At 38.6% G+C, this 14,417-nt stretch overlaps 1 protein-coding gene across 2 annotated transcripts in view; it reads right to left on the minus strand.

Moving 5' to 3' along the window:
- The window catches only part of SLC38A4 (solute carrier family 38 member 4), an 84,016-nt gene that overhangs the window by 27,414 nt on the left and 42,185 nt on the right, over positions 1-14,417 (minus strand). For both annotated transcript variants that reach the window (XM_044941667.2, XM_044941668.2), the window contains exons 2-5: positions 8,676-8,908; positions 3,553-3,643; positions 2,932-3,047; positions 19-92 (exon numbers count right to left, since the gene is read on the minus strand). In XM_044941667.2, coding sequence (XP_044797602.1) covers positions 19-92; positions 2,932-3,047; positions 3,553-3,643; positions 8,676-8,794 — 400 coding nt within the window. In that variant the 5' untranslated portion in view covers positions 8,795-8,908. The remainder of the gene's footprint in view (positions 1-18; positions 93-2,931; positions 3,048-3,552; positions 3,644-8,675; positions 8,909-14,417) is intronic.

Genomic DNA, 14,417 nt, shown 5'->3' on the forward strand with positions numbered 1-14,417 from the left:
GTCTAAGGAGTAGCATACCTCCTTCTTTGGCAGTCTTTAATAAAAGATGAACTGAATAAAGAGATAGGACCGCCACGGCAAGCAGCATGATTCTGTGAAGGGAATAGAAAGGAGACAATAAGATTTATGTAAAAAATAAGACATAATAATACATGATGTTACAATACATTATTACACTGGTCTTTTCAATCATTAACTTTCCAACAATATGTGGATTTGGGGAAGCTGAAAAATTCTTTTTCAGAGTGTCACAAATACTCTTTAATGCTTCAGAACTGGATTGGCTTTATTTTATGGGTCAAAATGTACTACTGGAAGTCCCTAACCCACCTTTTTTAGTGTGTTACTACTAACAATAGTAGAATCTAGTTTAAAATTTAGATGCTAAAGGTACAGCAAAATTAGCAAATACTATATATACTTACTCAGTATAAGGGGCATATGTATATGTATATCATATTTGCATGATCTTCTCATGAATATTTATAATTGAAGGGCTATTCAATGACCTGACTAAACATTCATCTAAAATCTAGAAACAGAGAAGCCAAAGCAAACTCTGAGTTCCATTACTACTGTCTGTGCATTATATGAGAGTGATCAGAGGTGTGAACCAGAGGGTCTGGCAAATGCCTGTATAATAGAAAAAACAGAAAAAGGTAAGTCTAGGCTGCAGGAAAACCTTTGTTGTACTCAGAAAAGAATCGTTTCTGGTTCAGGGCCCTCCACATGTTCACAGGCATATATGGTTTCTTTATGTATTCAATGATCAGTGCTTTCCAAAAACAAGAACTGAACAGCAAAAATCGAGTGTAGATAGAAGCAATTATATAATAAATTAAGGAACAATAGTAATCTTTACCTGAAACTGAAAAAAAAAAATCTTATTCTGTGTCTATTTCCTATGATGAGAGCACACTAAACATTGTCTCCACAACTGATCTAATTCTTTGGTAATTCCTAGGAAAGTTAAGTTTGCAAACATAGATTTAGACAATGAGGTACAAATGTTCTAACAATTCTAGCTCTAGTGTGCTCTTATTTGTCACAAAATATGTTCACCAGAACTGTCTAATCAATGTCTTATTCATCTGTTGTTCCATACAGCTTATGAATTGACCTGTTTTTAAGAATTATGCAATTCAGATTACATAATTTTATTCCCTGGAAAAATGATGAGAATACTCTGTATTCTAAACATATACTTGCTTTGGTAGAAAATACTAAAAGTAAACACCAATGAAATCCTGTGTCACTTGTTGGGAATTAAGGGAGATTGCTGAATCCATTTTGGGCTACTTGGATACACAAAACACATCTCATGATCTCTAACGATTTAATTGCTTTGGCCAAATTAATCTGCTAAATGTTTACAGGCCTAAAATGAGGCTCTCAGTTTTAAAAGTGGAATATTCTCCTCCCATGAAGATGATCTGCGGCTCTAGAATTGGAGAAAGTATCTCTTACTTCTACTCATCAGTGATCTATGAAAATTTCCTAATTATTTTAATGGTATGTGTAATTAGTACAGAGAAGGCAGTCTGTTTGTTTCAAAGACAGAGTATATTACAAAAGTATACAACTACATATATGACTATACTTCTGGTCATTAAGAATCTGAGAATTTTTTAAAACTACTTTATTTCAAACATGGCTTAGAAAGGTAAAGTTGACATAAAAACCCATTCAGCTAAAAACTATAATCTAACAGTTCAATCAAAGCACTGACACAATATCAATATTTATAGTCCAGCCTGATCCTTAGCCCTCAAATAGCTATGTGGTTACCTAATCATATGTGATGTTTGGAACATAAATAGCATATATTTATAACATAAATGTTACATTCTTAGACAGTTATTCAAGACTCCAGCATTGCATTAGGGATTGTGATCTACATTCACACTGATGCCTGACTAACTTTATTCTTGTGAAGTATTTCACTGCTGCCAACTGTGTCTTTGAAAATATCAGGCTGCACATAATGACAAATGTCTGTGGCTGTCTGTCACAAGTGGTCTCCACCCTCCAGGTCGGCTCTGTGATGCTGCTGCCACCAGGCAGCATTTGACCAAGTTTGGATAAAGTGCATTGGTTTAGGAATAAACTTTGGCCACTATGCAAAAGTTCCCCATGCCAAGCATTGTTACTAGGTCTTGGGGATACAAACAAGAGGTGAATAAAAACAGGATTGAGCCATCTCCAAAGGCTTGCTGCTTTGGAGATGACAGTCTAGCCAGGGAGAGAGCCATTAAACAAATGAATCAGACAACTGCACAAAAATACTACCACTGTGATGAGGCTATAAGGTGGTTTGTCCCAGTCATGGAGACTGGGGGAAGGCATAACTGAGGTGTGGCTGAACTGAGTTATGGGGAGTTAACTAGATGTAGAGGAAAGGGAAGACGGTTCCAAGATCATGTGCAAAGGCCCTGTGGCAAGAGGGGATGGCACCTTCAAGGGATGGAGAGCAGACCACTGTGCCCATTGTATCTGGCATATAGAGCAACAGATGATGGGACTTGAGATGGGATCGAGGTACACAGGACCCTGCAGGTCCGGTTTGGGAAGGGATGTTTTTCCTGAGTGTCATAAAGTCAGATTTGCTACTGGGAAAGATCTTTTAAACTATTAAACACCATATTACTTTACAATGAATAACTTTGGACTGGTAGGGCTGTTCTAGCACTTTGGGGGAAGGGGGCTCAAACACATAAACTTTCTGCCATTTGAATAGAGATGGCTGGTTGAACAAGTACCAGGATTAGACTGCTCTGATGATTTCTCATTGCTGTTTTGTTTCAAAAAGAGAGAGAATATGCTAATACTTTCTCAGATGATTCTTATTCACAAAGATCAAATTTTGTTAATTGAAAGAGCACCAGGTATGCACTGGCCTTAAACTGAGTGTAGATACATCCAGGCACTTACATGAAAAGTATGATCCCTGTGTTGGCCATGGCATAGGACAGGCCCAGGATTCCACTGCCCATGATGGCATTACTCAGGTTGAATGAAGACATTCCAAAGGAGGTGGTCCCAGGATGCTTGAAGAAAAAGGGATGCATGATAAGCAAATACCCACCAAAGGATGAACCTTTTTTGGATTATTCTTATCCTATATCATCTTTTTTTGGAAGAGACTACCACCAAAAATTGAAGATTAAAGTAAAATCACAGCAAATAAAACCACGACTCAACTTCAGTAAAAGCATGTAATTTTCAGTGGAATGTGGTACTTGATTTCAGCAGAGGTCTCAGTAAAATAAAAAATACAGGTTGAGTAATAGAAAGAAGGGAAAACATGTACGACTGCAGATCACATTTGAGTTAGAATGATTTCTCCAAAAAACAAATAAATTTCATAAATGATTTATGCAGCCATATGGCGAACAGGAAAAACAAGCCCTTATTCCAGTAAGGGCCTGAATAAACAGAGAATGTGCTGATCAAGGCTTGGAAAATTTCAGTCACATTGCTTTCCTGCAGAGACCCAGGTAGATCAGACATCCTCAAGTCCTGTTTACTGCCGGAAAGCAGAGAATCACTTACATGTTCATCGTCATAATCTGCCAACTTCTTTTTCCCCAAAAATCCATTTGTCAGGAATTTCTGACTTTCAGCATCTTCATTAGTAAACTGACTGAACATACACACAAAGGAAAAGAAGACAGTAAAAACAGCTAGTGAATGCTCTGATTTATATTTATGTTTCTGGTGATCAAAGTCACTGAATCAGGGGAGGAAAACAAGACACTTAAAGCTTTTATTTTTCTCTTCTCCTCTTCATACTAGTGTTCCTTCCAGACAAAAGGACTGAGCCCTATTTATGAGTATACTTTGGGAGGGAGGGGGAAAGCTCTGAAGGAAGAAAATATTTTTTAGTCAAAATCTTTTTAAAGCCACATTTTTCCTCCCACATTGACTATGCAAAAAATAGAATAATTAGAGCTAATTCCCTTTCTCTCCCAAAGAAAGGGGACAGAGCAGTGACTGCATTTTCTCAACTGTTAATACACCATGACCACAGGATCTTATTAGTTCAATAAGTATTTATTAAGTGCTTTGGCACTGTGATCTCATCTCTCTTCATGCTCAGCTGTCCTCATAAGGGAAACTTCCATGTCTGATATGAAGCAACTATGGCTCAGAAGAGTAAGACAGCATGTCCAGCCCCACCAGATCCCAAGTCTAGGGTCTCCTACAGCACCATGCAACCCTAGACAGAGCCCTTACCTGGCATTTTCCTCTTTTTTGATTCCACATTTAATATGCATATCTCTTGCTGGAAAGGAATTCAATGGTAGTTCTGTACTGTGTTTGGTTGTGTGCAAGAATGTGTATCTTAATTACTCTGAAAATGTACTTGGTTGTGTTAGACAATTAATGAATGAAACTAAGAAAACCTTTTAAAGAAACCCAATGAATTAGCAGAAGAGTTGAGAGGGCTGTAAGATGCAGGATTAAAGAGCAGGACTTTAAGACATCACTGTCCACACAGCAGGGCTTCCCTGGTGGCTCAGTCAGTAAAGAATCTGCCTGCAATGCAGGAGATGTGGGTTCAACCCTGGGTCGGGAAGATCACCTGGAAAAGGGCATGGCAACTTCAGTATTCTTGTCGGGAGAATCCCAAGGACTGAGGAGCCTGGCAGGCTACAGTCCATAGGGTCGCAAAAAGTCCGACATGACTGAAGAGACTGAGCAAGCACAAATCCACTAAACACTGTGATAATGGTCGACTTGGTCCAGGCTGGAAGCTGCACATCCCACGGCAGCACTGGTTGGCAACTGAAGCTGTATGCCAGAGATATGAAGGATATGAGGATGTGAAGATTTGAGGATATGAAGCTAGTACCAGTCACGTTTCTGAACGTTTGACTAATGAGTTCAGCTGCCACCACTGCATTTTGATACTGGAAAATGTCACAGAGGCTTTCGATTATAGGAAATACTCAAATATGCATGCTTTTTAAAAGTGTTTCATTATTAGATAAATTGCAACTTTTAAGGCATTTCTTGCATGAGAGAGTAAGATAAAATGATTGGAGGTTTTTTTTTAAGTAACCCTTAGAAATAAAAAAGGTAAAATAATTATTATAGATCTGTGCAAATTATCTCTTAGAAGTTAAGCCTGAAAATATCTTATGAGAAAGAGGGACAATAAGGCTACTTTTTGAGAACAGAGAACAATATAAAGCACAGATAGAACTAGACAGATCACGAAGACAAAATCACAAAGTTTCATGCGCTTTTCTAAAACCCAGGAAGTGGCTTTTCTTGAACCATGTGGTGTACAAGTTAGGAATATTCCCTGTCATTTTTCTCCTATCTCTTGAAGGAAGAATAAGGCCCTCAGAGGCTATCTTCCTCCATCTCTGTACTCCTTCCTCCCTTTTGTGCTTTATTTTTATAGTCTGTAGTTATGCTATGTGGAGACTGGTACATAATGTTCATAGCTGGAAACGGAAAAGATAAGATGAAACAGAGCCCCAAATGGGACTAATGATAATAAAAACAAAGATGTCATCTAGATTTAAACTCTGGAATATCCAACATTCTAATTTTAACCTTAATCAATAAGCTAGAATCCTTTAGCCCATGAGTAATTTTAAAGTTTTAGATGTAAAAGTAAACAGACTTTCTCTTTTGAGGCATTTGCATGTTCTTATTTTGGCATGAGATGAATCGTAGTCATAAAACATGTCAAGATTGTATAAAATATATGAGAAATGTCCTCAGCATCTTCAGTGATTTAATATCAAGCCCAGCATATATTGAAAACATAAGTATAATGATTCCAAATAAATGTATTATGTTGAATTTCCCCCCAAATTTACATTTAAGAGATCAAACCAAACATAAACAAACCCATCTTTTTAAAATGATCATAAAATTGCAAAATAATGACCCACTAGAATCAGGACTTACAAGCTAAGTCCTTGTAAGTGTTCCAGAACACACTGTCTGAAGCTGACAAAAGCATTCTTGCTGTTTCCATGCCGGCTTTCAGAGGACCAAATCTAATGACCCTGCAGGACTCTTCTTAGGACCCTGTCCCCCTCAGCTCTGCCACTTCCACAGAGCTTATATCTGTATGCACCTTTCTCAGAAACAAAAGAGCCCTTGGATTTGATCAATTTCCTGAGTAATGAAGTGGAGGGGAAAATAACAGTTCACTGAGTATCATCTATCTCAAAGGCACTCATTTAATCCTCAGCAAAGTAGGTGTTGGTTTGCCATTTTGCATTTTCCACTGATGCTCAAAGAAGATAAATATCTTCTCCAAAGTCAGATGACTCCTCTGCTGATTCCAAAGCCCTGGTTCTACCATGCTGTGCCTTCTCAAGAGTAAGTCAGAAAGAGAAAGACAAATATTGTATACGAACATACATATACATATATATATATATATATATATATATATATATATATGGAATCTGGGCTTCCCATGTGGTACTAGTGGTAAAGAACCCGCCTCCCAATGCAGGAGACACAGGAGACCTGGGTTTGATCCCTGGGTCGTGAGGATCCCCTGGAGGAGGGCACAGCAACCTACTCCAGTATTCCTGCCTGGAGAATCCCACAAACAGAGGAGCCTGGTGGGCTATAGTCCATAGGGTCACAGAGTCAGACACGACTGAAGTGACTTAGTATGCACGCACATATGGAATTTAGAAAGATAATACTGATGAGCCTACTTGTTAGAGAACAAAGGAGGCACAGACATAAAGAACAGAGTTTTGGACACAGTGCGGGAAGGAGAGTGTGAGATGAATGGAGAGAGTATCACTGAAACCTATATATTACCATATATAAAATAGATGGCCAGTGGGAATTTGCTGTATGACACAGGGAACCCAAAGCCCATGTTCTGTGACAACCCAGAGGGATGGGATGGGGAGGGAGGTGGGAAGGGTTTCAAGAGGGAGGGGACATATGTATACTCAGGGTTGATTCATATTGATGTATGGCAGAAACAACCATGATATTGTAAAGCACCTTCTAATTAAAATTTTTTAAACATATTATACTGAAAAAAAAGAGTCACCCAACCTACAAAGAGTCATGTTGACATCTCCATGGCCTCTCTTATCCAACAACACTAATGTTTACTGGGCTGGCTTCCTGGAGGAAGAACAGTGCTTCCTCCTGACACCCTTCCTGGGTGTTGTGAATGCAATAAGACATCCTGATTTGAGGATAATATTCTCTACTCCAGACCTAGATTTAATAAAAAATTCACTTCTGAATATCTTAAATCATGAATAATTTGTGTTATGTAATATTTTATAAGAAGTTACTAAACTTATCAAATAACAGTTGTGCAGCTACTCTGTTCCAGGCAGTGCCATTAACCTGGTGTAGTGGCATCATGAACATCCGGCTAGGGAGAAGGTGCACAGAGCAGGTGATCACTTCTAACTGGGGGATGGCTTCATAGGAGACCTGATATTGAGCTGAGTCTTGAAGAAAGAGTGCAGCCAGTAGAGAAAAAGGGGGAAGGTGAGTGGATAATACTTAAATCAGGGCATTCCAGGCAGACAGAGCAGAGTGAATGAAGGAACAAGAGTTTTGAGTGGCTCAACAAGGCTAGAAGACAGCACATAAACAGGGAACAGGGCAAGGGATGAAGAGGAGAGCTAGGTGAGGGCTAGATCATGAAAGGCCTCATATGCCGAGCAATGTGTAGTATAATCTTTCTCTCATAGCTACTGAGGAAGCACTGAAAGGGTTTACCTTAGGATAAGACATGAGTCCATTTGAGATTATAAAAGCTTACTTTTGCAAGGAATGTGGAGGGCTAGTTGGAAGTGAGTAAATTGTAAGATGGGGACTAATCAGGGATGTTCTAGTGGATGAGTGACAGATGATGAGGAACAAAAGCAAGATGGCAATAGAATGGATATAGACAAGTGGGTGGACTTGAAACATTAATGAGGTAGAAGCAACTGGATATAGTCAAACATTGTACATGCAGTTTGGCAGAAGGGATGAGTCAAAGTTGATACCAAAGGCCCTTTGATTGAGTTGCTGAATGATGCTGATGACTTTCACCAAGATGAAATTGCTAGAAGAAGGGAAAATTTTGAAGAGGATGACAAGAGTTCAATATTAGACATCACAAGTGTAACTTAATCAAGGAGGCAATTCAGACACATGAGTCATCCAGTAGAGATGTGTAGTAAACAGTTGAATATGATGATCTGAAATTCAGTTGAGAAGTTTAACAGGCTGAAATGTGCCATATGTTCAGTGGGTGAAGCCATGATGGCTGTGAATAAGCTGGCTCAAAGGACACTTTTAGCCAGAGAAGAATCTCAGCAGAACCCTGGAGATGTAGAAACCCTTAACAGAGCAGTCAGAAGAAGAGGAACCTGAGAGAATAACCCAAAAGTTAAGAGAAGTGGTGTGTTAATTATAATTTAAATTATTTAATATTATCAATAGGAACAAGAACACTGTAACTGCAATTTTAAAGTAATCATACAAAGGACGGACGTACAATAATGATATAACAATGTGTACTTCAGGATCAGAGAGTTGATGTGTTAACATCAAGATCATTGTTAGCTCTCAAATAGGTAATAAATTCAGTTCTTCCCAACAAAAGTTTTGTTTTCCATGTCCATAAACCTCTCATTTTTCCATGGAGCCTGATCATTTTAACCCCATACCTGCTCATTGCTGCCTTTTCTAAATTTCCCATCCCGGTGTAGCTATCTTGAATACTTTCTCCACTGATGCTCTCATCATCAGGCTCGATGTTGACATTGCTCAGTTCCATGGGATCCATTTGAGTTGTCAGCGCTTTCTTGTCCACACACAAGCTCCTTCAGTGTAAACAAGATACTGTACCTTCAGCTTGAGGCTCTTCTACTTGGTGTTATTATGTTCAGAACACTCTGTTCTGCAAACAGAACACAGAATAAATCTTTATAAATTTCTTTAAATTAGATCAGTAAGTCCAAACCACCTACTTGTGTGTGTTCTCTGTAAAAACATGAAAAGTAAATAAATTCCTGAAAAATTCACAAAGTATGTCTCCAAAGTTTCCATTACCCAATACAAAAAAAAAGAAAGAAAGAAAGTGAAAGAGAAAAAGGAAAATTCTTAATAAATTGCCAAATTAGCTGGTATTTATAGAATGTTTTTTCAATGGCAGGGGCTTTAATAGTCACTGTAGAAAGAAAAAAATAAATCTTAAGACATGGTAGCAGTCTTCAAGAAACTTTAGGTATTTGTTAGCAAATTGTATGACTTAAATGGCTGACAATGATAAAATATTGATAAAGAAAGATCTGCCAAGGTAGAATCTACCAGTGTCTCCACCAACAGTAACACAGAAAATGACTGTGTTAATTTTGCTTTAATCTGTTAATCGGGCAAGAAAGAATTAACACCATCAAAATACTTAATAACATGCAACACGTGGTAGCGTCAGGCTCAGGGAGCCCCTTTTCAGGCACTTGGATCATGAAACCAAAGTTAAGAACAGTAACAAAAGTAAGTACAAGTTTATTTTTGAATCAGCCTCAGTCACCATCTATGCAAAGCTGAAATGCATTTTAACAAGAAAGGGATCGAGCTTTTAGGCTTTGCTCTGCCTTTAATTCACTGGATCTCAACACATTTAACTTTTTTTAACCTCATTTTCCTCAATTAAGTGAAAAGGGGTGGACTGCTACTGTGCAAAAAATTTGCTACAAATCCATTAATGTTAATATTCTGAAATTTTTACCATTAGTTTCGTTCAATTCTCATTGAATCAATATATTGGCAAAAACACTATCACTCTTGGAAGGTGTGGTTCTGAAACATACACTACCATTTGGTAAGGAAATCCTGAGCAGAGAATCTAAGATAAAAATTGCTCCAGTACGCGTGGAATCCATAAATTCCCTGGCAAATAAGAACAGGCACACGAGAATGACTCCATAAATCCAGTGCTGCAGCAGCCCGTCTGTGGAGGACAACCCTTGATCAAGACGATTTCATACTCCAAATCACAAAAGTTGCAAATCACATATGGAAACTAAAACTCAATAGGAGAGTCAGGAGGCACAAGAAGTAATAATTCACACCTGAGTGACTACAAACGGCAAAGTAATTTAAAACGGACTTTATGATAAAAGAAAAAATAAAATGGACTATAAAATTAATATAATAAAAAGTAATAAAAGATTTGAAATAACAAATAACATCAACAGATTATAAACACAATAGAAGACAGACTGGTTTGAGAAAAACACAAAAAGAATTCTAAAAATAAAATATATAATTATATTAAAAAAAAACTCAGCTGGAGGGAAGAGTAATGAAACTGGAAGATAGATTGGTGGAAATCACTCAAATTATACCACAAAGAAAGAAGGAAAAATATGAAGTTAAGAGACGTGGGGAAGAAAAACAGAAGTAAAAAGTTAAACATGTCTGAATAGTTATTCTAATATGAAAGAATTGAGATAAGAGACAAAAAGGACAAAGAATTGTTGAGAACTAAAGGAAGAGAGTAGTTCTCAGGATTCAAAAAAACCATACAGTACTTCCAGCAGGAGGAAGAAAAATGAATATTTTTCATTAATAAAAGGTAGTGTAAGTATATAACATCAAAGATAAAGAGAGAAATCTTTGAAGCACCAGAGAGAAGCATACAATTAAAAGAAAAAGTAGAAACTTGTATTAACTGAGTACACACTTGTCTCAACATCCCACAGTATGACACAGTATCAGTTTCACTTCCCAATAGCAATCACTAATGACAGTTGCTGTTTTTACTTCTTCATTTAAAGTTAGTCATTCTAAATTTAAACTATTCACTAAAACCTCTCTGACTTGGTTTATCAACTCTAAACTGACACTTAGGAAAGATAAGGAAATTAACATACTTCTTTCTATACTCCTAATTGCTTCCTCCACACTCCTAATTGTTTCAGCTCATGAAATACTTCTACAATGTTGAGATTCATGATAATGTCATCTATTCTGTAAAACAAATCTCTCATAATTTACCTAAAAAATCAGCATTTACAACATTGCTGTGCTATAATTTACAACATTCAGTTCAGTTCAGTTCAGTCTCTCAGTCGTGTCCAACTCTTTGCGACCCCATGAATTGCAGCACGCCAGGCCTCCCTGTCCATCACCATCTCCCAGAGTTCACTCAAACTCAAGTCCATCGAGTCGGTGATGCCATCCAGCCATCTCATCCTCTGTTGTCCCCTTTTCTTCCTGCCGCCAATCCCTCCCAGCATCAGAGTCTTTTTCCAATGAGTCAACTCTTCGCATGAGTTGGCCACAGTACCGGAGTTTCAGCCTTAGCATCATTCCTTCCAAAGAACACCCAGGACTGATCTCCTTTAGGATGGACTGGTTGGACTCTCAAGAGTCTTGTCCAACACCACAGTTCAAAAGCATCAATTTTTCGGCATTCAGCTTTCTTCACAGTCCAACTCTCGCATCCATACATGACCACTGGAAAAACCATAGCCTTGACTAGAGGGACCTTTGTTGGCAACATGCAGCAGTGGCCATAGGACTAGAAAAGGTCAGTTTTCATTCCAATCCCAAAGAAAGGCAATGTCAAAGAATTTACAACATTACAATTGTGTAAATAGTATGGCCAAAGAACCAAGTGGTATATTTGACTACATAATAAAGGCAATATAATCCTATACTACTAAAACTTTCACTTCCCAGGTGGCACTAGTGGTGAAGAGCCTGCCTGCCAGTGCAGGGGACATAAGAGACATAGGTTCAATCCGTGGATTGGGAGGATCCCCTGGAGAAGAGCGTGGCAACCCACTCTAGTACTCTTGCCTGGAGAATCCCATGCACAGAGGAGCCTGGTGGCCTACAATCCATGGGGTCGCAAAGAGTCAGACACGACTAAAACGACTTAGCAGGCATGCACTAGAATTTTGGAAGCAAATTATCCACACTCTTTTACTTTCTGAAGGGCTTCCTCCTCCCTCTTCTGGGTCTTACTCAGCTGCCCATGTTTCTTGAATACCAAGCTATCTTCTTTCTTCAATTCATTTTGCATTGTGCTGAAATACTCCCTTGAATAACTTTTTCACACAATAGGTCCAGAAATAGAATTCCTGAGCTGTTTCATGTTGGAAAATATCTTTACTTTATTCTCAAACTTTTTTGATTGTTTGAATTCTAGATTCAAAATCATTTTCCTTTACAAGGTTGAAAACCTTTGTCTCTTGACTTCCAGCTTCCTCTGATGAATCAGATTCTCATCTCTTTGGTTTTTTTTTTTTTTTCCCTTCTGAAAGGTTTTAGAATTTTCCTCCTTAACAAAATCTGAAATTTCTCCAGAATGTAACTAGATATGAGTAGTTTTAAAAATTCATCTTAATCCACACATGAAGAGCCCATTCACTTAAGAGACTTGTATCTTTCTTCTGATAAAAATGTTTTACCATTTTAAAATGTTTCCCTTCCTTTGAAACTTGTATTAGTCATGTACTGGCCCTCTTTATCTCTATTGCCAAGATTTTTTCTTTGTTTCCCATTTTGTTACTCAATGTTCAGGGATAGTTCCTCAATTTGCAGAAAAACAGATTTGATTTTCAGCTGTGTAACACTGTGATATAATAATACATATACATTTGGTCTTCATTCCCATTTCTGGCACAAAGTTCCAAATGTAATTACATAACTAATATTTCGGTTTTGTACCCAGTTCCTGAAATAGTTCTGGAATGATAAAGATGTTTTTGTTGTTGTTGTTATTCATACCAAGACCCTTTTAACCACACCTGAGTTTATGATAATGAAGTGGCTTTTTTAAAGTCCTTGGGATGGAGGCTGGTTGCTAGGGGAACCAACCAATTGATTAGAGAGCTGGGACTTCCAACACTACTTCCAATCAACTGAGAGAGGAGAGAGGGTGTGGACTGAGTCAATCACATATGGCCAATTATTTAGTCGTGTCTAGATATGGATGGAGGAGCCTAGTAGGCTGGAGTCCATGGGGTTGCGAAGAGTTGGACAGGACTGAGCGACTTCACTTTCCCTTTTCTCTTTCATGCACTGGAGAAGGAAATGGCAGCCCACTCCAGTGTTCTTGCCTGGAGAATCCCAGGGACGGGAGCCTGGTGGGCTGCCGTCTATGGGGTAGCACAGAGTCGGACACGACTGAAGCGACTTAGCAGTAGCAGCAGTAGCAGATATTAAACACCCTAACTGAAGGGATTTGAAGAGCTTCTGGAGTGGTTATCATCCAGGTGCTGGGAGAGTGGTCCATAAGGAGAGGGCATGAAAGTTCTGAGTCCCTTTCCTCATACTTTGTCCTGTGCATCTCTGCCATCTGGCAGTCCCTGATTATATCCTTTTATAATAAACCAATAATCTAGTAAGCAAACTGTCTTCCTGAGTTCTGTGAGTGATTCTAGAAAATGATTAAATCTGATTTATAGCTGACTGGTCACAAGTACAGGAGGTCTGAACTTGCATTGCATCTCAAGTGGAGGCAGTCTTGTAGGACTGAGCCCTTAATATATGGGATCTGATGCTAATTCCAGGAAACAGTGCCAGAATTGACTAAATTGTAGGACTCCCTGCTGGTGTGGGAGAATTGGCTGGTATGGGAAAAACTCATACTTTTGGTACCAGAAGAAAGTATTGGGGGTAGAGTAGAAAACCATTGTTTACTTTTAAGCTGTACCCATTTTCTTTTTCAACCTGCCAGCTAATTATTTTTCACAATCATGTTTTTAATTTCTGATCATTTGTTTATTCTCTTCTTTTTTCATACCATCTCTTTTGTTTGTTTTATAGATGCAGTATTTACACAAATCTTTCTAAGGCTATTGATTTCAAGTTTCCAAATGCTCTTATTGTTCCCTAAATTATGTATTTTTCCTGGAGTTATTCTCTTTGTTCATCTTGGCTCTTCTCTTCCATTTGCCTGGCTTTCCTGAAATTCTTAGTGATCCTAGGTTGTCTGTTCATATTTATGAATGAAGAGTATGTTGGTTAACTTAGAAAGCTAGTACTTGGGGTTTCTCTGAATCTTACAGGCTCATTCCACTGACGGATTGCTCCCTTGTAGGTCCCCTGTAAGAATCTGCCTGCAAATGCAGGAGTTGCAGGTTTGATCTCTGAGTGAAGAAGATCCCCTGGAGAAGGGGATGCCTGGGAAATCTCCTGGACAGAGGAGCCTGGCAGGCTTCATTCCACAGGGTTGCAAGAGTTGGACACGATTTAGTGACTAAACAGCAAACAACAGGTCCAGGTAAGTGGCGTCTATGCAGTCAGTCTGTCTGCAGAGCAACTCCAGGACTCCGCTCCCAGACATAGCTGGCGCTGTAGACAAGGTTCCTCAGGGAGCAAAATGCAGTGATGTATTTTCCTCTTGGTGGAGCTTCCATTTTTGCTTGTTATCTCTCTTTGCCTGCTGTGGA

This window comes from Bubalus bubalis, chromosome 4 (assembly GCF_019923935.1).
Source record: "Bubalus bubalis isolate 160015118507 breed Murrah chromosome 4, NDDB_SH_1, whole genome shotgun sequence".
Taxonomy (NCBI): Eukaryota; Metazoa; Chordata; class Mammalia; order Artiodactyla; family Bovidae; genus Bubalus; species Bubalus bubalis.